The 26,250-nt window shown below is 41.2% G+C and overlaps 2 protein-coding genes across 6 annotated transcripts in view; one reads left to right on the top strand and one right to left on the bottom strand.

Moving 5' to 3' along the window:
• The window catches only part of LOC308065248 (uncharacterized protein), a 59,138-nt gene extending 50,920 nt beyond the window's left edge, over window positions 1–8,218 (top strand). For 4 of the 5 annotated variants that reach the window (XM_080390991.1, XM_080390990.1, XM_080390989.1 and 1 more), the window contains 3 exons: window positions 2,159–2,215; window positions 5,102–5,147; window positions 6,621–8,218. In XM_080390991.1, the coding sequence (XP_080247117.1) occupies window positions 2,159–2,215; window positions 5,102–5,147; window positions 6,621–6,769 (252 nt within the window). In that variant the 3' untranslated portion in view covers window positions 6,770–8,218. The remainder of the gene's footprint in view (window positions 1–2,158; window positions 2,216–5,101; window positions 5,148–6,620) is intronic. The other variant, XM_080390992.1, reaches the window with a different exon arrangement.
• Window positions 8,219–19,135: 10,917 nt separating this feature from the next.
• LSM8 (LSM8 homolog, U6 small nuclear RNA associated) lies at window positions 19,136–25,730 on the bottom strand. Its single transcript, XM_080391055.1, has 4 exons — window positions 25,532–25,730; window positions 24,420–24,460; window positions 22,858–22,985; window positions 19,136–19,409 (listed from the first exon to the last, which is right to left on the bottom strand). The coding sequence occupies exons 1-4, from the start codon at window positions 25,560–25,562 to the stop codon at window positions 19,319–19,321; spliced, it is 291 nt and encodes a 96-aa protein (XP_080247181.1). The 5' UTR covers window positions 25,563–25,730; the 3' UTR covers window positions 19,136–19,318.
• Between the last annotated feature and the right edge of the window lie 520 nt (window positions 25,731–26,250).

The raw sequence follows: 26,250 nt of genomic DNA, 5'->3' as shown, positions 1-26,250 counted from the left end.
GGGAAGTCTTAAAACCTGGTCTTCTCTTGAGTCCTTCAGAAAAAAGAAACTTGAGTTCTCAGAGGTGCAGTAGTTGCTAGAGGACGTGCATCTAAGTGAGTATTTCACTTAGAACTGCTGGCTTAATTTTTCTCAGTTGGGTGCAGTATGTCATGTGTGTAACGTGCATCTGAAAGAAGGGGATTGAATTGAAACATAAGACTTTTAAGTCAAGAAGTAACAAAAGGGAAAAACTGCACATATCCCTCTGCATACAATAATGGGTGGCAAATCTCAGTCGGTTTCCAAATTCAAAATTACCAGACGCACAGTCTGTGCTGTCATTTCCACAGGAGTCCCATGCCATTCAGGAGGCAAGCTGGAGCATGAGGGAGGAGTTCAGAGATTCTAGTTTTAGTCTATTTTGAAATGCTTTGCTGCTTGTGCTGCTTAGTATTCTGTCTGTTCACCAGACTGTTTCAAGACAGAAGAATTTCGCTGACTCTAAGCCTTTTCTTCAATTCACTGTTTACTTCAATTATGCCTCAGGTTTGTTTTCCCACTAACCTGGTTCCCTTCTACAGAATTTGCCTTGCCTTTAAATTCAGGATGCACAGTGCTGCCTTGGCTGGAGATGACAAATGTTTCTGCCACTAAAGCTCGTAATGACAGGGAGTTAAGAAGCTTAAATTGCAGTGTGCCTCAGGTAGTCCTTTTGCCCCTTTTTTTTTTTTTTTTTTTTTTAGTCAAAGCTCTCTTCAGATTTGGCGTTCCTTGTAGTAGCTTCCTCAAGGTGAGAAAGGTTATTGGAAGTAGAGAACATGCAAGCCATTCTTAAGAGGAAGATGTTGATGTAAATTTTGTTTGTGCAGCAGCTTTGAGAGAGCTTCAGGGGCAAAGAGGTGAAAATAGTCCACACTGCCGTTATTCAAAATGATGGTATTTATTCCCATATCCACTGCAGCTGTTGGAAAAAACACTGGTAAACGATGCTGACAGGAGGAAGAAGTTCTCCACTAGCAAATGGACACGGTTTCTTCTTTAGACTTAACTAAGGAATTTGGTGTTTAAAGGCTTGAAAGATTGCACTGTTTTCCTAAACATGAGGTGTGAATATCAGTGATTACACATAGAGCCTTACATGTTGAAGATGGTCATGTCGCAAGTTCAGCAAAAAATGAGCATGTTATTCTTAAAAAAAGCATAAAGAAATGTATTCCATTACAGTATAGCCCCTTCCCCTTCATCAAATATATATGCTACAGAAATGAGTAACCCTGAAGTGGAAGTGCAAAAGGATCTTTAAAAATACAAAAAAAAATACAAAAAAGTTGTATTGGCACAAGTTTATTAACCAGTAGAATCCCAATCACATGCAAATGTCTTTGGGGTTTTTTGGTGGTTTTTATTTTTATTAGAACTTCAGTAATGTGGAATAAATTACAAGTACTTGACAAATTCTGTGCATGTAATTAGACAGTGACTGTAGCAACGAGCAATTCATTATGTTCTGGAAGGTGGTTGACTGAAACTTGTTCCGTTTCATAGTAGGACTTGTGTCGTAAGAAGGATGTACGTGCGTGTTGCCTCTCCTTTACAGGAATAAAGAGATCTTTGATGGGGTCTTTTTGTCTTTTTATGATTTGATGTACTGATTCCCAAACTGCTGATGAATTGGCATGTCACCATCCAGAACTAAATTGAATCAAGATGATGAAACACAAGTACGAGGCACTGTTAGTGGTCTGTGTACTGTAATTTCAGACCTGCTGCCTTAGTCCATAGACTAAGGCAAGGAGTGTCTCCTGCAAGCGCTGCAAGGAGATTTTGGGGCTGGAGTCCTGTTGTTAGGTTCAACAAATGTCAAGCTTAAACCCTAACAGTTGTGCCAAAGGCTGGTGAAAATTAATGTGGGTGTCTTGATAGAAAAGGATAGTGAACTCTGCAACCAGGGTGAATCAGTGGATAAATGAAACCAGGTTTGCTACGTAATGTAGGAAGGGAAATGTCTGCTTCCTACTTAATCCTTCAATTTCTGTTCCATTTCTGATTTGGTTTTCTGCACTCTTGTAGCAGTCTTTATTGTTAGCTTTTTTACTTGCTTCATTTACATGTAGGCCATGTTCTTGTTTCTCACTGAAGACCTGTGAACTTAAGGCCGTTTTTCTTTCTTCTTCAGCTCCTTAATCAAAAATCTGTCCGTCTCTCTCTTCTCTGCAGCCAGATACATGGCAAGGTTTGTAGCCAGCATTGTTTAATGTTGGGTGGTATTTTATACTGGAAATGTTGTCTATTTATGCTGTTAGGTTTTGATTACAACTTACTGATGTATTCACATTTTCCTAACACTGCACATATTTTTGAACTTTAGTTTGTCCAAGTGAAAGAATGACTGTTGCAGAGTACTTTCCTGCTTTATGTATTTGTAGTGTTACGGCTTCTGTGGTAGTTAACCATCTGAAAGATGATAATCTATGGATTTAATCTGTTAGCGTGGAACTTCTTTGAACTATAGGAGTAGGCTGGTTTACCCTCCTTGCCAGTTCTCATATTCAAAAATTCTCGGTGGTCACAGCAGTTGTGTCTGGAGTACCAGTACTGTTCTGAAGTTGAGTTCCTAGACTCTGAGTATCATCTCATGGAGTCTTACCGGATCCAGCTCACTTTGTGCTGAAGCAGCCTGTGTGGATAAGTAGTAAGTCACCACCACTTTCTGAAAAAGAACTGTTGAGAAGGTGACTGCTGCAAATGAACACCTGGTGTGTTAACTGCATGCCTGAAGAGATGTGCGGTGAGGTGAGAGGTACCTGCTCAGGAGGTTTGGGATACTCAGCTGTGATGCCTTTCCCAGGGGTGTGGGGGGAAGGAGAACAGTGGAGGCAAGTTAAGGTCCGCAGAGGTGTGTTTTGCCTGGCTCTTCATCCATTCCCTTTTCAGAAATCAGTGTATTGGCTTTATTTCCACCTATTTCTCTTCCCTCAGACATGGGTGAGAATCACAAAGACATTGATGGAATGAATAAGAGGAAAACAAGATCTTTTTCTTCTCTTGATCGATTCATACATGTTGCAGAGGGTCCTGTGGACCTTCTAGTCATTGTGAAGACTCCAGAAACCAGGGAAAGTGGTTTCTTCTAACACCTCAACTACTACTTCTTTGCTTGGGATTGGTCCTGGGTTTGGGTCTTATTTTGGTCTAGGCATTAGTTTACCTGCTTTTTTCTGTTACCTGTGTCTCATCTCAGGTGTTAGGGGGTCCTTTCTCCCCAGGATTTTGCTTCTGCTTGTACCTGCTCGAAAACAATTAGAGATCTGGGGGGGTCCTTTTCCATTGTTCATGAAGCTCTGTTGGCACAGAGTATTTTGATGAAGTATCACAGGGTGGTGCTTCTCCTGGAGGAGCTGGTGAATTTGGTCACAGCTGTCCCTGTGTTCCTGGAGAGAGGAGCCCTTCCCTGCGCTTTGCTGGTTTACAGCCCCGCTTCTTTGACCCTTGCAGTTACTGCCTGTTACTGCTTCTCTTGTGAGGGTAAGCAGAGCAGTTTCCTTCCTGAGGCTCTTGCTCTCTCTGTCCTGTTGAGTACATTGTACAGTGTTTCCATTCTTCTTGTTGTCATGTTGCTAGGTGGGTCTGCTCATTTCATAAAATAAATGCTTCTTCCCCCAGGAATTCAGTACTAAAATCAGAGAATCACAGAATGGGTGAGGGTGGAAGGAGCCTCTAGAGATCATCTAGTCCAACCTCACCCCTGCTCGAAGCAGGGCCAGCCGTAGCAGGTTTCTCACTGTTCTGTCCAGCCAGGTTTTATACATCTCCAAGGATGGACACTCCACAACCTTTTCTGGGCAACTTGTTCCAGTGTTTGTCCAAGCTTACAATTTTTTTTTTTAAAAAAAGTATAAAAATCCTTATGTTAAAATATCCTCTATTTGGATTTGTGCCTGTTCCTCTTGTTCTTTTGCTTGGCACCACTGAGAAGAGTCTGGCTCCATCATCTTTACTCTCCCCACCAGGTATTTATACACATCGATAAGGTCCCCCTGAGCTTTCCTGTACTCCAGTAAAGAAACAGTTGCAGCTCTCAGCCTCTCCATATAGCTCACAAGGTCCAAGCCCTGCAGCGTTTTCATGGCCATCATAGGCCTGGAAGCTGTATGATACCTATTTTGAAATTCGCTTCTGTGTGTCACAAATTTGATGGAAAAAATGTAGGAATAAAAAGTATCATCAAATGTAAACAGCAGCGTATAGCGCTTGGACTATTGACTCTTAAAGAGATGTGATTCCTTGTGAAGGCTTCTGAAGGCAGAATCATAAGTGAGAATAACTTAATTGGTAACAGTACCGACTTTCTAGGGGAGAAAAGGCATAAGTGCTCCTTTCCAGTGATCCAGGCTGATTCCAGCTACATAACAAATCCCACAGCACTTGCTGCGTAGAAGCTGTAGCTGTCGTTATCTTTTCTTAGTACAAAGTTTGCAAGAAAAAATTGTGTGCGCTTTTGTATTTTTATAAATGTGTGTCATGGTATTTGCAATTACAATAAAGAAAAATTTTGGCGTGGTCTGTAGGAGCTCTTTCAATTTCCCATCTTAAAGTGGAGAAAAGAAGAATATTGGCACACGCTTTTTTCTATACAAACGGTATATGTCAATCCTGCAGCAGCTGCTGTTGCGCCTCTTCTCTTTATGAAGTTGCAGGAGCCAGGCTCAGCTGGCTGATTTGTCCCCGGGGATGGCATTTGTCCATATCTCGGCATCTAGCTGACATTCTGTTCATGTGTTTGATGCTAAACTGTAGCCATACCTTCATTGTAATAACTGCACTAGGCTTTCTTGCTTTCTTCCTGTGTATTTTTTTAACTGCCCAGTTATAATCCAGCTGGTGAGTTACAGATTGTTTTGTGCTACAGTTAACGTTGCTGAGCAATGAGGCGGCGGCAGCCTGCCTGACCAAAAGTTTCTCTTTAGTAAAAATCAAACCCCAAACCAAGATGTCTCTGTTTGGAATGATATTTTTAGGTTTTATCTCATTATGTGTGGGTTTTAAGAATGTTTTAGAAGTTTAATATTAGAAAAATGTAACTGTTAAAATATTAACTGTATTTTCTGTATAATTCTAGGTACGGCAGGAACTAGATGAAAAAATCAATAAAGAACTTGAACAAGGTAATGTGTCATTATGTTAGTTTTTAAGGAAAGAGCGTTCCTAACTCTTGAACATAATGGCTTGAAAGCTGTCAAGTTCCTGTGCTAAGCATAGGGGTTTTTTCTGCTAGCTTTCCAGTTTAGACTTGAACGTGAAAAATTCCCGCTTACCGAAACATTGTGTAGAATGTTATGCAGTTGCCTGAAAAAAACAAGTGCAAAGAAAACTAACCCATTTCCTCTACACAGGTGGCTTAAGCTGAAGTCACCTTTTGCTAGAGTGAATCCTTGAGCACAAACATCAAACATAAAAGAAGCCCTGAGATTAGATTTTTATAGACTTCAGCCATCACTGCTTCTTCCAAGTGCATCAGTTGCATTCCGCACTAAATCAGACCACACACGTTCCCTGCTGCTGGGTCTGGATTTTTGCTGTTTCTTATTCATTGCTTGTATTTGTAGCTTATATGTTGCAGTCTTTTTTGAATAAGCAAGAAAAACATAATCAGTGATAAAAGATACCTTTTCTTGAGGAAAAGATCATTTAGGAGCACTTAGGCAAACGTAAGTTGAATGCTTTTAACACATAGCATAAAACATGCTCTATAATATGAGGCCAGGTGTCCAAAGAGGAATTCCACCTATTTCATGGTAGTTGCTCCTCCGGAGTCACTGCTTTGCTTTGCAGTGACTGGTGCTATTTCAAAGCAGGTAGCCCTTGAGAGAATTTCCTTCTGTTCCTGCATGCTTTTAATAATACAGAGAGTGTTTAGCTGTAGCTTCACAGCTCTTTGCATGTGTCCAAATGGACACAAAGCCATCGCGTTTCATCCATGTGCATTTTGGACATAATTGTGCATCTGCTAGGTGTCATAGAGTGCATTTGGTTTCAGGACCTTGTCTGAAAAATGTGGCTGGAGAAGGATAGTAAAGGTGGGTTTGCTTTCATTGAGTATGTGTTTTTGTGGAGGAAAGAGGGTTTTGCCAGGGTGAGTTACAAAGACATGCCTCAAAGAAAGTGCCAGGCTAGGAGACTTGTCCTGGCCTGACTGCATTGCACAGATGTTTGCATTTTCACAGGCGGATTCTTTTTAAGTGTGTCACAGAGAATGCAGAAGCTGGTTTTTAGGAGCAGAGTTCCAATAAATCACTGCTTTGAACATTTAACGAAAACAGATACTTGAGGTTCAAGAGGGGGCTCAATTTAGCACCGGTGTAAGCAGGAGTCATTTGTGGATTCCCTGAAGATGTTCAATGTGTAGCCTATAGAATTTCTTTCACTGGCTTTAGAAATGCTGTTGACTGGTAAGTAAATGTGGAAAAAGATTGTTTCTTCCTTTGTGCCTAGCCCTTTGATTGTTACGTTCCCTTGGAAGTTTTTAAATCTCTTTCTGGACTGTAGTCTCTCCAGTTATCCATAATGTTTTTATAGTGACTGATTTGGCCCTGTCTAGTGTAAAAGCAACACTGGAATCTCGTCTCTCTTCTCCCTAGCCACTGCTGAACTTGAAACTGGATCTGCTGGAGCTTCTCCCATGGTATCTACTGATGGATCTTCAAGAAATATCCATGTTGACCAGGATCCCCTTTGCAGGGCGATACAGGAGTACCGTGATGTTTTAACCAAAAATTACCTGATTTGAACAGAATGCTGGGAAAAAGTTCTGGAAATCATTTTGTTTACATAGTGCATCTATAGTTTCTCATCCCACAGTTCAGATGTGAAAATACGTTTACTGCAATCTGAATATAAATTCTAAGTCTATTAAATGGATGTCAAGCACATTGCACTTGCCTGTTGGTTTATTGATGCGTAGTTGTTTTATTTTGCACTCACCATAAGAAGCATACGTATTTTTTTCTGACTAGCAGAATGACTCATCTTGATTCCTGAGCTTGACAGAATTGTCAAAATGTTTCTTATTAAGGTAGATGTGTTATTTTTCTCCGCTGATGTTCTGTGTTTTAACAAAAACGTTCCCTTTGTTCTGCTTGATCCTTTCACCCTATGTGTTTTTAATGTTTCAAGTGTTATTTTAATGCTTAGGACGTCATTTGATGTGATTTGAGCCTGCTGCTTCAGTCCAGATGCTGTAAATATTTCTGTGGATAAAGTGAAATCTTTACGTTTCATGCTGGAGAACAGAGCACTTTACATTGCTGTCACTTTATGCGCCTTAGGTTTAAAATTAATGTGAGTGTATAGTAGTGCCAAGAATGTTATGTGGCGGTTTTGGTATGTTTGTTTTGTATCACAGAGCGGGTGAGGTTGGAAAGGACCTCTGGAGGTCACCTGTTCTAGCTCCCCTGCTCAAGGAAGACCACCTAGAGCTGGTTGCCCAAGAGCGTGCTGGCTTTTATCTCCCAGGATGGAGCCTCCACGGCCTCGTGGGCAGCCTGTGCTAGTGCTCCGTCACCCTAATAGTAAAGAAACATTTCCTGATGTTCAGCCTCAACCCTCCGTGTTTCAGTTTGTGCCCGTTGCCTCTCACAGTATTCGTGTTGAGGTTTGTATCAAAAATCGCTGCAGCTGTAGACATTCACAGTTACTACATCAGCAGCTGTAGGGCACCTGAAACACTTCATGCGGGGGAAAAATGAATGTTAATATATTAATTTGCAGTCTGCTCAGTACTTTCCAAAACCTGTATGATAGGATAGCCAATCTTTTTGTTGCAGCTAGCAGCTGATGGTATGGTGGCTGTAGCCCAGATGTTAGCCAGTGTTCTGGGACATGTGTGTCAATAAAAGAATCAGTTTTACTTATTTCAGGGAGTTAGCTGTTGTTACTGAAGATCTGCGTTGTCGTTTCCTGTCCACAGAACTTAGTAGTGATCAGAAGATGATAGAGCAAAGTCCCAGTTCTGGAAAAGGAAGAATGGTTGTCGCCAGATGAATTAAGACTGGAAAAATTTGGGGGTTTTACTCACTAATTCAAGGACTTGAGTTAACAGGCAGTGAGGAAAGCGATGAATGTTGCTGTGACACTGTTCCTTTTTATATGAATACATATTTGTGACGTTAATATACTGTATTTAATTCCAGATATTCTGTTTCAACTTGAAATTTAATAAACTCTGTCATCTAGTATATGTCTTTGTTTTATAGTTCCCCTTCTTGACATGACTTTCTACCCCTTTCCCTAACCGTACAGCTCTCCCGAGCTCTCCTCTGCTCGCTTCAGCTCTGTTCACAGCTGCACCTTCAGCCTGTCCTGGAGGCCAGGTGAAAGGCCAGCACGTGTGTATGTCCTTTTCCACAATCGTTAAGACCACGGACTGCAGTTGTGGTATTGCTAATGCTCAGTTCCCAGACTCTTCCTGTATTTTAGAGCAATCCTTCCTGTGGTTTGGGCAGAAGGTAGCAGGTGAGCTTCTGGTGGCCATGAAACGCTGGGAAATCCCACAGATTTTGATCCCAGGGGGAGCCAGCCAATGTGTAGCTGCAAAGGCAAAAGGTGTAACGAAATTTCTCCAGCCTGCACCAGAGTGGTCAAAGAGAAGTTCAGCTTTTGGTACTTTCTAGTGTCCCTCCACAGAAGAAGCAGGGACAGAACACCTTGACATTCACTTTGTGTTGTCATTGTGATGAACTCAGACACGACCTGTGCTCAAGTTTCTTAACCTGCCCTCTGCTGCCAGTTGTTAGTGAGAGGGGAAAGCTCTTGGCTGGTGGAACAGCAGAACAGAAATTCAGTGTTGGCATCTGCTGTAACAGGCATTGATAGCAGTTATGATGAGGGTGAGGGGAGTAAAGAGAAGTCCAGGCAATGCCTTCACTTGAAAGTCCATCTCCAGTGTCACTGTGGGGACACCCCTGATGAAGCAGGAGAGGGCATGGCACTTAAGGGAGGCTCCTGAGGCCTGGAAGATGGGGAACGTCTGTCCCATCTTCAAGAAGGGCAAGACAGAGAAGCTGGGGAACTACAGCCTTATCCTGCTGCCTGGGAAGGTGATGGAGCACATACTCTGGAAGCCGTTTCCAAAGATGTTAGGGACAAGAAGTTGGTAGGGAGGAGTCAGCATGGGTTTGCAAAGGGTGAAATCGTGCCACGCTAATCTGGTACCTTTCTAGTGATGTGTGAGTAACTGAGTGGACAGAGGAAGAGCAGTGCGTGTTGCTGACCTTGACTTCAGCAAGGCTTTCTCTGGCTTGTGCCTTAACAGTCAAGTTCAGGTTTTGGAACTTCCTGATCTCTTTCCAAAGAAGAAAGCAAGTGTGTTTCTTGATTTCTTTGCTAAGATACATTAGAAACCCTTTTGGGTCAGGTACTACAGCATGGATCTCTCTAGCAGCCTACAGGATTTGGCAAGCCCCTTCCTCAGGGTCCTTAATTTGGGTTCCTGCCCACCCTTGGGCCTCTCTGCTCCCCTGAGCTGGTGCAGATGGGCCTCTGAAGAGCTGGCAGCTCCTCTGATGGGCCTGGGTGCAGCTGGAGCACGGTATTATTCCAGTGTCCCACCCCACCTGCACCCTGTCTCTTTTGTGGGGGGCAAGCAGAAGAGCTTTTATCACGTAATCCAATACTTGACTCCTCAGTGCCTCACCGCCTTCCAGCATGCATATGGGTCAGATTTCTCACCAGTGTCACTTGTACCCATTATTTACCCATAAAACCCCAAGAAATTGGCAAAACGACCTTTGGCTGGTGTTGACTTACACTCTTAATGGCTGTCCCAATCTCTCCTCATACCAGCATCCGGTAACTTAACATTGCTGTTGGCTAACTGATTTCTTTTAACTTCTAAAAGAGATTAACATCACTGAACGCTTAAAGAAATAGCAGTGTGAAAGACAACTTCTTAATCTGCTTATAATTATAATGTCTTTGCATGCCTTTTCCTAGTACAGCTAGTTTGAGAAGACTATGGGAATCACCATCACAACACACCTCTTCTACACGACAGCCAGAAGCACAAGGTGCAGGTGCTGGGAGGTATCAGGATACCTAGAAAAGGTCCCTAGGACAAGGGGTTGACAACCAGTTTTTCAACTTTTAATACACCATCAGTTTGATTCATGCCTCCTCTCACCCCCTGGTTACATATTGCCAGTAGCAGATGGTGTTGACTGTTTGCACCTGCAAATCGAGTTGATAATTATATTTCTTGACACTGTCAACCTTGAATATGCAAATTGCTTTTCATTGATAGTACCACCTTTCCCTAAGTATAAGCGCTACTTTAGCTGAGGTTACTGTAATAGATGATCATTCTACTACCTATTAACTATGATGAATTATTAATGATTAATTATTACTATTATTTTTTCTATTATATCACTATAAATTTAATCACTATAAATGATTAATTAATTACTATAAGCACAACAAGGATGGTGACTGTTAGGAAGACAAGCAGCACAGTCCATGTCTTATTCAGGATAATCTGGACCACACACTTGCTGGGCCTTATGAGCACAGCTGTGTATCGCAAACAACAAGGACAGTATTTTTTATCTTCTCTTGCCAATTCTGTTCTAATTGTAGAAACTGAGTACAAATTCTGCTCCCACCTCACAGGCCCATCCCCAGATGTCTACAGCAATGCCTTCACGTAGAATGGAGCTCTAGGCACCTTTATAAACAAACAAACAAGCAAGCTTGCTTCACTTCTATGAACACTCATGGCATCTACACGAATACTACTGCCAGTCACCTTCTTGCTGGTGAAGTGCCAATTGCCACAGCCTCAGAGAAAGCTCACTTTTAATCTCCGGTTGTATTATCAAAATCCCGTGCATAAAACTGTGTTCCCTGTTGCAAGAATGAATAGGCAGTTATTACCCAGCTCAAATGCTCCTCTTCAATGGCTTTTCATGAAACAGCATCGTGCTTACGGATTTCTGGAGCATCAAGGCAAAAATAACCCAGTACAAAGCTAACAGTCCTTTCACAGCAGCTAGAAATTATTTACCAAGGAATCCTAAATCACACAGGCCTGTTCCAGCTCCCTTTTCCACATAAATCTTCAGAGCAATCTAATCAACAATGTGTCTTTGTATTTACTGTTAATAAACTCTTCATTGTTTTATGCTGTCCTCTAATTTTTGAGAGCTGCAGGGCTGCTTCCCAGAAATACACCAATATCTCAGAGAAGCTGGGATTTAAAACCTGGTTTGTTCCTTGGCATCCACAATGGCACTGAGCTTTCTTCCATCAAGAAAAGGACATACTTGGGGGATTTTTTTACTCACCTATTTTGGGGCAAGGAAGAAATGACTTTGAACATGGGCTGAATTTAATCTTCCTTGTATAAATGACTGGCTGTATTACATTCCAACTTTATCCCTGAAACAAAAACCTGCACCTGCATTTTGCCATCTGTCATACGAGGGGCCCAAGTCACTGTGAGAAAAATCAGCTTTCATTTTGGACATGGAAGACAAGATGTGTAGATGTTATGGTCATACAAACAGTAGCAAACAGAAAAGAAGTGCGGGGGAAAAATGATGGATCACTGGCTTTTGCAACTTATCTAAACTTCCTTCTGTCTAGATTATCTTCACTGATAAAGCCTTTCTTGGTGCTGTATTAGAACCTTTGTCATCCTAGAAGTTTCTCACTTTAATAAGTTACCATGGCTCAGGTGGTGCATGGAAGAGTGCAGGGAAACTTCAGTGCTTTCATAAATAATGCTCAGCTGTTTAAAGGCCCAAGATGACAAAGGGCATTGCTCTGGGTACATCTCTGTGTTGAAGCACGGCATTAGCAGTAGGGCAGCCTGGCAATTCCCTTTCAGCTATGAGCAATTCTGCCAGCACATGCACTTTGCAGAAAAGCAAAGAAAAGGAAAACTGCTGACATACACAATGTGATTGCAGAGCATCATACACATCTTAACAACAACAACAAAAAAAAAAAAAAAAAAAAAAAACCCAAACAAAAAGTAAAAGCTCCCAGGTTGAAGTTTGTCTTTCTTACTCCTTTCTACACTGACTGGACTTCTAAAAAATGGTGCAATCTGAAGTTAGAGAATAAAACTCAAAATTACTTAATGGATATTATAAACTACGCAAGATATTAACCTCTAGATAAAACAGGAAGCTGACCCCTTCACCCATGTAACAATCATCACTTACATTATAACAATAGCTAACACTACCAAATATTTGAATTCTGATCCATTTCTCATCAGAGACGCTTTCCACTCAGATCCTGACAATTTTAACTGAATGCAAGCTGATGACTTTTCAAGGACGCAGTCTTGAAAATCAGAAGCACAAGTCCAGTGAGCAATGCTTCCCCATTACAGTTACACAAAAGAATCAAGCCTGCCTTTTCAAAGGCCTCTTTGCACTTCCTAGACATAAGCTGCACTTACGTCTGACTCTTGTATCCAGGATGAATTAGAACAAGCAGTAGAAGAAACATGGCAAAAACCAAGGCCATTTCCGCTCAGCATTGATGAGCATGCACTTTCATGCATTTTGCACTTGCAGTTTAATCATGGAAATCATTCTGCACACTCCTACTGCTAATGACCCAATTGTTAGGAGAAAGGTGGGCCCCAGTCCTATTGACTGTTTACATCTTAATGTGCCCTGTTTTTGAAATCTACTTCCAAACTAACTGAGGTTCTATTGTGTTATATTTCCTCCGCAGCATCACACACTTTCAATCAGCATCGGCTCTTCAGCCATAATCGCTTCCTGCCCTGGCTTCTGTTCAAGCACTGCAACTTGCTGCAGAACAGAACTCCCACACACCTGGTCTGTGTGCGTGAAATGGTATAGATGAAGTGGTATTTAGGTGGCAGTTGGCAAGAACTGGTTTTATTCATTGGAAATGCTACGAACCGAGTTTGAAATGGTTGTAAATAGGTTTTCACTGTTGCATGTTTTTTCCTGGTCTTCTGCAGGCACGTTGCTTTAAATACGGTTTTGACAGTCTGTCCCCTGTATCTGAGGGCACCACATCACCTGCACGTTCCATCAGTGCAAATACTGCAGATTCTCACCATACGCCACCTGCAACTGTGGCCACTTCACAGAAACATCACAGCATTCATCTGCACACAGGTAAGTTTCCATCTGCATCATAAGCAGAGATGAAGCCTGAAATTGTACAAGTGAGAATTGCCAAAGATTTAAGAGCAAAAATCCAAAGCAAGAACAAAAACTTTAAAATAACATTTTATGATAGGAAGCTTCCATATGAAATTCTAGTGCCTAAAATATTTCTTGGTAGAGAATGTTTTCTCACATTTCTCAGTATTTCCTGTAATATGAATGACATGCGCAACAATTGTATCTGTGTTAGAGAAAACTTCCCTATAATGAGCACTGCTCTAAAACCTAACTTTGTTCACATTCAACAGGTTTGTGTTTTGGTTTTTTTTGGGTTTTTTTGTGTGGTTTTTTTTTTTTTTTTTTTTTGTGGATTTCACTACTTCATATCCAGCTTCTTTCATTTCTCCACCTGCATAATCTCCACTTGTTTCTATGCAGAGCACCGTAATCACTGCTGGAAAAATTGGCACTAAAGATAAATCTAAAGTACAAAACAAAAAGATGATGGTGGGACAACCATTAAAGCTGTTTTCGTGGACAAAACCAGCGTGTGCACATGCCCTTGTGCTCCCTTGAGTAATGAACACCTTGTATCAAAAAGTGCAAATAGCAGACAAGGAGTTCAGCACCAAGTAAAATTTCTTGGCATTCGGCAGCACAGTGACTGATGTAAGGCTGAACAGCAGCAGCACGTTGTTCCACGCAAGTTCCAGAGTTCCTGGAACGTTCTGGAAGGCTCCAGGAAGGAAGGTATTACCACCTGGATGAGGTCAGGCCCTTAGTGCTAGCAAGTAATTCTTGGCAAAAGTCTGAATGCTATTGTGTTTTCAGCTTTGATTTCCACCTTTGTCGGTGAAGCTTTTATTTTCTTCAGGGAAAACATTGCTACTGGAAGAAATGTCAGCATTTCTGCCGTAACTAAAAACTACTGTAAAAAAAAAAAAAAAAAAAAAAAAAGGGCCCAGAAAAGGACCCTAAGACAGAATATAGCACACGGGAAGAGGCTGTTAGAACAGGACTTCCAGGACAAATGCCTGGCTCTTTACCACCTTCTGTCATGTTTTTAACCTAAGCCTGGTACAAGTTTTCCTTCCCTCACCTCAAGTCTTGGTCCATACAGATAGCACCTTCTGGCACATCTAGGTTTGGCGGTTTGTCTGTGCATACCCGCTATATGAAGGATGTCTTACTATTTAAGCAACAGGGAAGCTAAGACTGATTGACATGACGCAGCTTTACTGGATCTTTACTGCGACTGAAGAACTCTCTTCCACTGAAAATAAAAATAATCCACAGACCTATTTGTGATTCTAATCAAGGAACTGCAGTTTCCCCAGCTAGAAAGCAGAAATAAGAACACAATTAGTAAAAATTAGTAGAGTTGCATACACCAGTGCCAAAATGCACCACAGACCAAATATAATCAGCAAGCACAAACCATCCTGATGTTTCACTGGCATGACTCTCATTCATAGATTCCAAGTCTCTTCAAACGAGGCATCTACCTTCTTCAGAAGTGCCTTCATGGTGGTTGTCATTTAATTCTTAAAAGGAACAACAGCTCATGGGTTGGTATTTGTCACATTAACTGTGGAATAATTTAATTCTTTCTTAACAATGCACAGAGAACACAACCCTGGTATTTAGGAATTTTTCTGTATAAATCTGCAGAATAAAATTCTTAGTAGGGCACAGATTCCTGCAGGAGAGACTGAGAGGTGGAATTATGTTACTACAGGCACAAAGGACCTACTCAAGGTACATTTGCTATGAAATGAAAACAGCAGTGGCCATGAGAAATCGTACAAACCATCTGTACTTTATCTTCAGCTCCAGCACAGCGCGTTTAATGTGTCGCTCAGCTGCTTTACTTATATTGAATTGGATCCATTGAATACAATGGATTGAAGAAATAACACTCCAGGAACTAAGGATGACAGGCTATAGCTGATTGCAAAGGTTGAGTCGTACAGAAATTCTCCACTGTTGGAATAAGTCCTCAAAATAGAATCCATGTTCTTTCAATCCCATAACCTGCCTATAGACCATGCAGTATTTTAAGAACTTTGATTCCAAATATGTGGACATGGAGGTACTTCACATGGACTGCAATTAGGGATGTTGCCCTTGAACCACAGAAGATGGCTCCTGCATTGCTTCATGCACAACAAACGAATTTAATCTCTTTATAAGCCAACTCAGCCCTTTCACTGGAGGCATCCTTTTCCAGTACTCGTCAGGATTTGTCCTTTCACTCCATGATCTCTATTAAACAAACAAAAGGAGGAAGTGACCAACCTAGGGCAATGCAGGAAACTTAATGGAATATGACAATTACCTCCAATTCAGCATTACTTCCTCTTGTCCTTAGCATCACCTTTCTCTGCCCTACTCATTTCTGTAAAATTGGTTTATTATTCTGCAAGGACTCATTGGATTTTAGGGAACATCACCTGTTATTTATTGAATCTTTAATCTAGGCTTTTTGCAGGAAAAGACAGTTTCCAAGAACACTATGGACTACGATGACCTTTTTCCCATCTCAGCAGGGCTCTTCACATACCACAGGGAACCAGCTCAGTCATAGAGCCACAGTGGCCAGCACTGTGAATGCCTTCAAGTCAGAAAAGGGAGTTACTCTTTTTGTTGTTTCTTTGAGGGTACTTTTCCTCCAGCAAGAATAAAGCAAAGGCTTTTTGCAGACAACACTACTCCTAATCTCCCAGGAGACATTTCCTTTGCTACATCTCTACAATCAGTGAGCATCTGCAGAGAACCTTTGCCCCAGCCAGCTGACAGACACTGACTGGCATACCCCCACTCAACACACAATAGTAATCTGCGGTGCTCTTTTTCCATTCCAGTCCTCTTTCATACCTCCTCAGCATCAGAAATAACTTGTCCACCCAAAAATTCAGCTCTAATTAATTTCCTCTATGTTTTACCTCTTCATTACTTTCAACACTTTTGCTACACTGGCTGCAGTGTGGGTTCACCTAGAGTCTAGATAAATCCACAACCTTCACACCTGCTGAGCTTCTACCCTAGACTCTTCCTCCTCCCGGGACTAACATCCTCTGGCTTGCTTTATTAGAATGATAATACAAGTTATACTAAAGTATAACTATGTCCACTTTATGATTTCAACCCCATTTATTTTTCCTACTTTAATAAAATGAATCAAAATAAATTAATGATATAAAAACCCTAACTTTCAGTGATGACCTATTTCTTCAGCTGGACTGCACTACAGATTTGATTCAATGAGAACAGTTTCAGGCTGGCTATAATTCAACATCTTGCATCCAACACTTTTCCAGAGTGCTTTCTCTCCACCATACATACAGGGACCTAGCTACCCTCTATGGATTAAAAGCTCCTGTAAGTTCACAAGGCTGTAATTTCATTTTATAAGTTTTAAATGCATATTGGGCCCTAGATTAAATTTCAAGATACCCCTTCTGACTGGGTCTCCTGGCTTTGATCCCTTCACCAGTATATCCAAAAAAGGCTTTAGTCAAACCCAGATCAAAGTCAATGGCATCAAACTGAAGCAAAATGTGGTCCAGAAACCAAAACAAAATTTAAGTGTAAGCCAAAACCCACAACTCCAAAAACCTTTACATTGCTGCTGCCTAAGCATGAAGGTAAGCAAACTCCACAGTTGCCAGTTTTAAGGTTTGAGACAGAATTTTGCTTTTGAGTGGGCTCTGCCTTGGCAAGGCTTTTACTGCCCACAATCCCAGTCAGACCAGTGAGCTGGCCATCCCTCACCTATCTCACTGCAGAAGAATCAAGTTGACAGTGCACTGCATATCAACCCATTTGGGCTTTGTACAGCCAGGTTTTGTTAGGATCTTTTTTTGAAACGGAATTTAAACACCTTTCTCAATGCCTTGGAAAACACCCTCCGTTTATGTCAGCCTGTAAGTGGAAACACATCTTAATTTTTCAAGCTGTAACCCCTCCCCCACCACCCCACCCTGCACACACACAATTTCACAGGTCCAGAAAGAGCGTATGCAAGAGCTGAAATCACTCACCAGAAGGGAAGATGACAGGGTTTGCAATCTGCATTTTAAACACATAACTGTGTGAAACTGTGGTTCTCCAGACTGTGTTTTTCCTGCTTGAGCAATGCCTGAACTACTCAGAATTCTCACCTGTTCAGTCCCTAGATATTATTAATCAGCTTCACCACTTCGGTGCCACAGCTTTGCATCTGAAATAATCACTTCAAGGACAGAGAAAATTTTCAATTAACATCAGCAGCTCATCATATTGTAAGTCCTCAACCAAACACAGGGCCAAGGAGTTGCATTACAAATGACGTGCTCAAGGCAGAAGGCCTCTGTATTAACATTCCATAACTCTGCTTCAAACATAATTCCACAGCTACAAAGGAACAGACTTCCTTAGTCGTTCCAGAGCTCCTACAAGTATTTAGCCTGTGTATCTCAACAGTAACTCTCCTAATACATGCAAGGCCAAGCAGTGCATTTAAACTCAGCTCACCCTGATTCTACCTCTTAGCTTCCGCATTTCTTTTGGCTGAGCCCCAAAGTAGCTAATTTACATCCACATTACTTGTCCTTTATCAATACAATTCACTTTCTATACTTTCTTTTCTCTCATGCTGGTATGAGTAGCAAAAGGGCTTTTCGTTATACACTGTTTTGTTGACTGTTTAACGAAATTGATCAATTCTTTTAACATAATGAATTATAGCCAGACTCTACGGACTTTGGGTAATCATGCAAACCCCCCAATTCGACATCTGCTTAGCAATTCCCTGCAGAAATGTGGACAAAACCAACACATCACCAGGTCGTAAGATGGATAAAGTTGAAATAGGTTTGCTGGGCTTCACATGCGTCACTAAGAACAATCTCAGAAAACAAGCTGGAAGCTACAAGAATTGAGAACCAATTACATGCAGAACATATAAATATCTTCAATTCAATGTATTTGGCTTCCAAACTGAACTTGCAATAAAAAGTACCAAATCCCACTTAATATTAAAATCAATTGAAAAACAAATACGCACATTAAAATCACTTTTCTTTTTTCAACGGCACGTTTATATGGAGTGGGTGAGTGGGGAAGGAATACCGGACCTGCTGGCACACTAGAGGACAAGGAAAACAGCTCTGTCCAATACCAACTTCCTCTTGCTGCCACCATACCAGTATTTCGGCTAGGTAGCGAGTAAGTAAGCCTAAAATACACCATGCTGCCCAGAGCTTGTCCCACTTAAATTAGCTGTTGCTGATGTATAAGAGGTGGTCTATTACGGTCACATGTAATTCTTACACCCAATATTAAGGCAAATTTCATTCAAAGGAAATAATTTCTCTAGTCAAAGTACTCCTGTGTCCCCTAAAACCTCCAATCTAGCAAGACAATGGTTACATACTAGCAAAGACACAATTCTTCTATACATCTTACCCAGTTTTTGAGCACCACAACACCTGGTGAGAGGAGAAGACAGAGAATCAGTTGGTCTGGAATTCAGTGGGCTTCAAATAAATGCATATATTTGGTTTAGGTTCTGTTGTTTCTACTCAAGTCTTTCTTTCCCCCATTTAATTTGTCTGCAAGTCTTAAGGCACTAAGAACTCTTGCACCTCCAGTACACCCTTAGGGACTAGAGAACAATGTTAAATAAACCACAAAAAACCCTATTATGTGCACAAGTCATTAATTTGACTGCGAAAGCTTTTAATGCTCTTGCTCTCTACACTACAAATAAAATGAAAAAAAAAAAGGCAAAAAACCTGGTTTTCTACTTATAGCCAGAACTAGGTTTAGAGCTGGTTAAACTGACCATTACACAATCTACCTCCAAATAATTCTGAGTTAAAAAAAGCCTTGGTTTACCTTTAAGATTGAGATCTTTGTTTAAGAATGAGGTACATATACACAGGACTACCACTGACATTGTTTACATTTCCCAGTACATATTTCAGAGTGAAATCACACAGCATGAAACCCCAAAGGAAATTCAATGAAAACTTCTTTAGTAAAACGTAGAAACTTTACTTTACATGCCAAACTACAATATATTCATAATAAAAAACTGGTGACTAAACAAATTAAACACAATTTGTAAAAATCGTCCACGTTGTTAAATAGGTCTGTACAACCGAAGATTTACAAAGTCCATGTGCATTTTCCTCTTTTCAATGCACAACTGAGTTTAAAGGTTCTGCTCGAATATTCCCCAAGTCAAGAGCTGAATCTGTCTCTTCATCAATTTCACCAATGACAGCACTGCAATAAACAAGCAAACAACAAACAGGTTATCATTTGTTGAAATCCCCTGGTACAAAACTGGAAAGCCACAAAATGAAGTTGTTAGTGAAGACTTTTTTTTAAAAATTGTAGAACTCTATCCTTTGAACTTCAAATTTTGATGACTATAAATAGTCTTAAGTGGAGTCTAAAGGAAGTTGCTGGGATTTTTTGTTGGTTTAGGGTTGGGTTTTGTTTTGGTGTTTTTTGTTTTTTTTTTTTTTTTTTTTTTTTTTTTTTTTTTTTTTTTTAAAGATACAGGTTATAAGAACCAAATACTACTGGTTTGTTTTAGGCAGTAGGTTAGCCTCTGAAACAAGAACCACAACCTTTTAGAGAGATAACAGCTTTTCAAGAATAATGTCTAACTGTAGCAATTCGTAAGTGCCTATGGCATTAGAGAAGCAAGACAATTTCCTTCAACACAGCCTAGTAAAACATTCCTTTATCCAAGGGAGAGTACATAGTATTTCACCTATGCTATGTTAAGACTTACCTGAACTACAACACTAGTGGACTCAGTAAAACCATTTTAAAGAGAAGGCTAAGATAATAGAGATCACACTAGCTCAGGATGGGAAGTAACCCAGAGGGAAAGTAAGAACAGAATCTATTCCTTCCAGCACACCCTTACATTCACCACATCAGAGACTTATGAGCTAATGGCTGTATCCACAAAATTAATTAAGAGCCATTAAAAACTGTTAAATTAATCCATCCAATAGCTTTCTGAATACATTTCCATTTTTGGTGTTTGTTACATCCCGCAACAGTGAGTTCTACAATTAACTTTTACGGTGTGCAATGAAGTACCTTTGTACGTGACTTGTCAGATTATGTCAGTTTTCAATAGCGGAAAAAAAATCAGAGAAATTTACATGAAGCAATTATCTTCCCAACTTCTCCTACAACTCTTGATTTCACAGCAAACAATAACCACTATATCTGTGCTTTTTCCAAACTGAAGAGCCCTCGCCTATTCAGCCTTTCCCTGAAAGAAAACATTTCATACCTCTAGTTATTCTCACTTGCGCTCTTCATGTAATTTCATCCTGCACCCCTCTAAACACAGTGGCATAACAGGTGTTTATACAATGACATGACTATGTCCACTGTTCTAGTTTTCTTCCTAATAACCCCTAACATTCTTTCTTCCAGTGAATCCATATGTACCACAAAATAGCCAGGGAGCAGGGTGAGACTGAGCTTAAGAGCAAACATCCCAATACAGGAGTCTAGGTTCCTATGACAGTCAGTGGAAACTAAAGAGGAGTTTAACTTGCCTCGAAAGAGTAATCTGGTTAGCTGAGTAGTTTTCTCAGTTCCATCACTACACTGGGAGCTTAGACAACACAAATGTAAACTGCTTATGCCAACTGAATATTCAAGCACTGACCAGCATGAAGCCTCACTTCAAATTTGAGTGCCTTCAGAATTCTTGCATGAAAAGGACTTGATCCTGCATGCTCATTACCATTCCATTTACTAGCTTTTTCCAAAGTGACACTTCCATTTAAAACATTTCCTTAGATTAAAATCTATCTATGATATCACAGCGTCAGTTTCTCTTTAGTTCACATAGAGAAATAAAGCCTTTTCATTAGAGATCTCATTCTCCTAGATGAAAAAGAAACAGACAATACCTGTCACTCCTGATGTCTCTTTCACAGACTTTCTGCTTCTCTTGCAGCAGAACAAACACACATGTATTTAAGAGGTTTTGGTTTTTTAATCAGCTTTTCTTCACAATTTTTATTAACAGTTTTACACATAAATTTCTAGTATTAATACCTTTTTTTGATTTTCCTAAGTCACCACACCTTCTAAAGCAGAAGTTGTCTTTTTCCTTCTAACAGCCTTTACTTGCTGTTGAACCATACCAAGTTCTTCTGATTGATGCTGTATATTCACTGCAAGCTTCTAGTGATACACACTGGAACGCCTGGAGGCACTTTATCCCTTGAGTGTTTCGTTTCTTTTATTTTTCAATAACTTCTCTATTATACGAGTCCCCTATTTTGAAGTTACTGTTACTTAGCTGTTGTTTCTTTTTTCTTCTTCCTATAAGGATGCTGAATTTTAGTTTGTTAGGAGTTGCATGAATACAGAACTATTCCTTCTAACAAATAAGTTTCCAAGTTTGTTATGATTAAAAAAAGATACTAATTTCTATAAAAGAATGTTTTGAATATAATTGAGTAATGTGGCAGCCTAGTATGGCGAAAACGTGAAGCAGTAAACAGTTATTTGGCTTTATACACATCCATACAATTTGAAAAGTTACAAGTAGCATGTTTAGCCTACCTTTGTACATTTGTCACTATTTGGTTTTGCTTAAAAGCTCAAGTCAAAAATGATGAAAGCCTTCCAAAATGATCCACTTTCTCAATGATGTTAGATAAACACACCTAAATAAGTCTAAATAAAATTCAGTCTTGACATTTCTTTGTACAGAAATATCCATTAGAATTAGAAGACTGAGATTCCTGTCCAGGTGCACATTTTGGTCACTGCAACATGCCCTTTTTCTGATTGTGATAAAAAATAATCTCATTTTTTACCATGAGTTTCAGAATGCTGCTGCAAAAGTCATCTTCCTTGCAGGGCCACTTACCAGGCCTTCTTTCCACTTCTCTTATAACCATCCCATCTGTTCTGCATAATAGCTAATTTTCACTGCATTTAATGAGCTTTTACTTTCATTTTGTCAGCATATTTAATATCAAATATCAACTCATACGTTTGACCTGTCACTGTATCAGCTTCAGCAGCTGTTACATTGTCAAGCCAGAACCTTCATATATTTTCTAAAAATCTAAAAAAATCCTGTTAAAAGTCAACTTTCTATACAAGATTGCTGACTTTTTACACACAAGTTCCATCTAATCTTTTTTTCATTCTTCTATCTTTTCCTCCATCAGTGGATCCTGCCTTTCACAGACTGGAATAAAGAAAATCTACACAATGCCTTGACTCAAGAAAGGAAAACGCTGAGGTTTATGCTGACCTTTCCTAGATAGAAATCACTACGTGATCTGGTTAATTTACAGCTCAGTAAATCTAGACTAACAGTATCTTAACATTACAATGCAATCACTTCTGTAACAGAAGTGTAGCCATTTAATAAGGATTCACAAAACCATTTCAGTGGGAAAAGACATTAAGATCATCAAGTCCAAAGGCTAACTTAGCACTACCAAGTCCACTGCTAAACCATGTTCATAAGCACCACATCTACATGTCTTCTAAATACAGGTATGGTGACTCAACCACCTCCTTGGTTTCCTCAGCTTTGGCAATACTACTAGTGCTACCCACAGATACAAAGATGTAAGATGTCTGGGGCTAAGATGTATACAGATACACTATATATATACACATACAAAATTTTTATTAATTGGTTTAAGTATGAACGTGCTATACTTACACATTATCACCTCTTACAATGTATAATCCCAGCACTACTTGCTCAACCCCTTGTGAAGAACTGAACACTCGTTCATGGCTTTCATCCAAAATCAAGTTAATGGTCTGATCAAAACCTTTGAGGGTTCCCTGAAAAAAAAAAAAAAAAAACAGGCAAAGATTAAAACACTCCAATTATCTTTTAAATTTATCATCTTTGGTCTCAAGGATACCTTAAACAAGGTGGCAATACTAAGGCACTGGAGAACAGATGCTCTACTTAATTTTTATTGTTAGGCTTAAACACAAACAGCTGGAGAATGAAACTTGAAAAGCAATAATCAATTAAAGTATCTGTATTTACTACTGTGTTCATGCTAAAAGCCACAGCAATCTGTAGCACTGAAAGAAATAAAGTTTCCTTTTTACCAACGAAGGCCTTCTAGACAACTAATTTTGCTACTTCTAAACTGTGTTAGTCTTCCTTGTACGGAAGTTTCCAAAAATCAAATAATTAAATTAACAAACAGAAAAGTTGGATTCTTATGGTCAACAATATTGAATCTATTCTTAACATGCAATTTTAAGTGGTATCTCTTTGAAAGAGATTAGCTTATTTCCATAAAGTTACTCAAAAAAACAAACCACCCAAGCTGCAAAACCAAAACGCACCAAGAGAAGAATTTCTGTGCCACTTTAATGCGTTATCATTTTTCCAAAGGTATAATTGATTTGTGCAATTTACCATCTGTAATTGATTAAGAAATTCCAACTAATGTAAAACACCATCATTCAAGCAGTGGCAGTATCCATTTATATCATCTAACCATGTAACAATGAGTCGCATATACTAATTTCATTCAAATCTTTTTGGTGGAAAAGATCTTGTATCACAACACAAAATTTACCAGATTGACTCCAAACAGACAGATTGGGTGAAACTAGTATTTTTCTGCTAAAAGTACTGTTTTGTCTGTCCAGAGGCTGCACAAAGCTAAGTACAGACAGAAAGATATAACCATCATGCAATGATCACACTAAAAAGTTAAACTTAAAACACAAAAGAATAAAAGATGGGGGGCAGGGGGAAGAAAAAAACCCACATAACACATAAGCAATAAAACTAAAACATTATGCAGTCTGATATATAACAGTTTGCCAACCCTCAGCTTTTCAAGCTTACAGAATTCCACAAATTCTTCAGTAATTATTAGCTGACTTTTTCTATTACCATATAGAAGAATTGGTTTTAGCATGGAAGTTGAAAAGCTTACTGAACAAAGAGAACATTTCAGGTGGAAACCATATTACTGAACAGAAAATGCATCTTCTTGTGCAATCCTATAGACAAAAACATTTGAAAAAAGTCAAGCATTTGCATGCACAAGTTTATCAATGGACAAAGCTGACAGGCAAGAACCAGTGTTTAAATCAAACAGCATAAAATAATGGTCATAAAGCTTTTAAAAAAAGTTTGTGAAGTTGTGAATAGGTAAGTGATAATACCCTAGCACTGCTTCTTTAATGCCATGATGGAGAGTCTTTATGGGGGAAAATAATAATGTTAAAAAATACCAGTCTCACCACAATCATTCTTCCATCAGAAGTAATTACCGCAACAGTACCTGATAGTTCATTAAGAAAATATTTAGACATATCTGAAACAGAACCATTAACACTTCTGAAAGTTTTAAGAGGCAGTAAAAGCCAGAAGAGCCTACCAGTATTTTTTTTTTTTTTTACAAAAAAGAGCACCATGATTGTTAGCAACATTTGACAATACAGTATTTTTTATGACATTGTTTTAAAGTTTCACTTTACTCAACTATGGAGAGTTATACACAAACATGAACACCATAGGCAGACTAAAGATTTAAAGTTCATCTCTTCTTCCATTACTAACTGCACTACCTCAAAACTGAAACAACAGTTTTATAAACACTTCAAAGCTAAGTCCTTCAAAACAGCTTAGCTGTTTTGCTAGTGGGGATCCCTGGCATTCTACATGCCCTCACTCTGAAGTCAGTCTGGCTATCCCAATTTGATGACCACATATCCATTATCCTGAATGATTCTGGGTTACTACCTTACTGTTTGTGAATAAATTTGAAAATGCCCATAGGCTATTAGGAGTGCAAAGAACTACAAGAAAGGCGTTCCGAGAACAGCAACTCCCAGCTTCTGAGCAAACGATGTAAAGCCGACAACTTAATACATGCAAAGAGCCCTTTATGGGGCCAGGCCTCGTTCCTCACACTGACCAAACAAGGATCAAGTTTGCAGCGCGGGAGGCTATAGGGGATTCTATTCTCTGGGTCTCCCGTAAACCTCTGTTCTACCTTATGTAAAGGGACACTGCCAGCCAGGAAGGGCCAACGAACGCCACCACCCGCGGGAGCTGGATGCAGGAGGCCTGCGGCCCCGGCCGGTATGCTTTCTGCAGGCCCTTCAGCAGCCGGCCTAGGGCTGGGGCTCTCCTGGCAGCTCACACCCTGCCGGGCCCACAGGTACCCGATGCCCACAACAGCTCTGCCACCAGCCCCCGGGGGCGGGCGCCGCTCGCCCTCCGCGGCACCGAGCCGCCAGGCCCCCCGCGCCCGGCCTCCCCTCACGCCCGCGGGCACGAAGGAGAAGGAAGGCCCGTTCCCGCCGCCCCTAGGGCCGCCCCGGGACGCTTCCGCCCGCCGGAAGGATACGGTTGATGTAATTCTCCAAAGCAGAGGTCATGGCGACGGCTCCCGCGCTTCGCCTCACACCGGCGCCAGCAACCACCTCCCGCGAGACGGCGGCGGCAGGATCCGGGCGCGCAGGCTGACGGCGGCCCGGCGCGCAGGCGCACAACGCGGAGACCCGGCAGGGCGCGCCGCTCCAGCCGCTGCGCACGCGCGGCACGGCGCCGGGCCGCCTTTCAAACCGAGCGCGAGCGGCCGCGCATGCGCGGGAGGGGGGGCGGCAGGAAGCCGATGCGAGCGGGCTGTACCAAGTAGAGGTCCGGAGGGGGGTGTCACGGTGCCCCCTCCGCGACACATGGCACCATCCGTTGGGTGGGCGGGGGCAGGAGGCGCGGGGTGGCTCGCCGTTTTCTCTCAGGAGGCCCCGTCGCTGCCGCCGCCGCGGTGGGGGGGCTCGGCCGGTGAGGGAGCGCTTGGCGGGCAGTAGGAGCGTTGTGTCCGTGCCCAGGCGGCTGGCCTGCAGGGCCTCGCTGCCCGAGGGTAGCGTGCCTCTGGCTGGCCGCGGAGCCGCGTATCCCTCCCTCGGTTCCGGCAGGCGGGCGGTGCGAGGTGGGCAGGCAGGAGGCCGGGCTGCTGCCGCCCCAGGTCGCTGGCTCGGGAAGGCCTCGCAGCGGGGCTGTGGGAGGGGTGCCCGGGGCCAGCCTTGCAGCGCAGCTTATTGGAGTCCTACCGATACGGTGAAA

Source organism: Falco punctatus (assembly GCF_963210335.1).
Source record: "Falco punctatus genome assembly, chromosome: 6".
In the NCBI taxonomy this organism is placed as follows: Eukaryota; Metazoa; Chordata; class Aves; order Falconiformes; family Falconidae; genus Falco; species Falco punctatus.
Note: the sequence above shows the minus strand (reverse complement) of the source record. Positions and strands in the feature narration are given on the sequence as shown.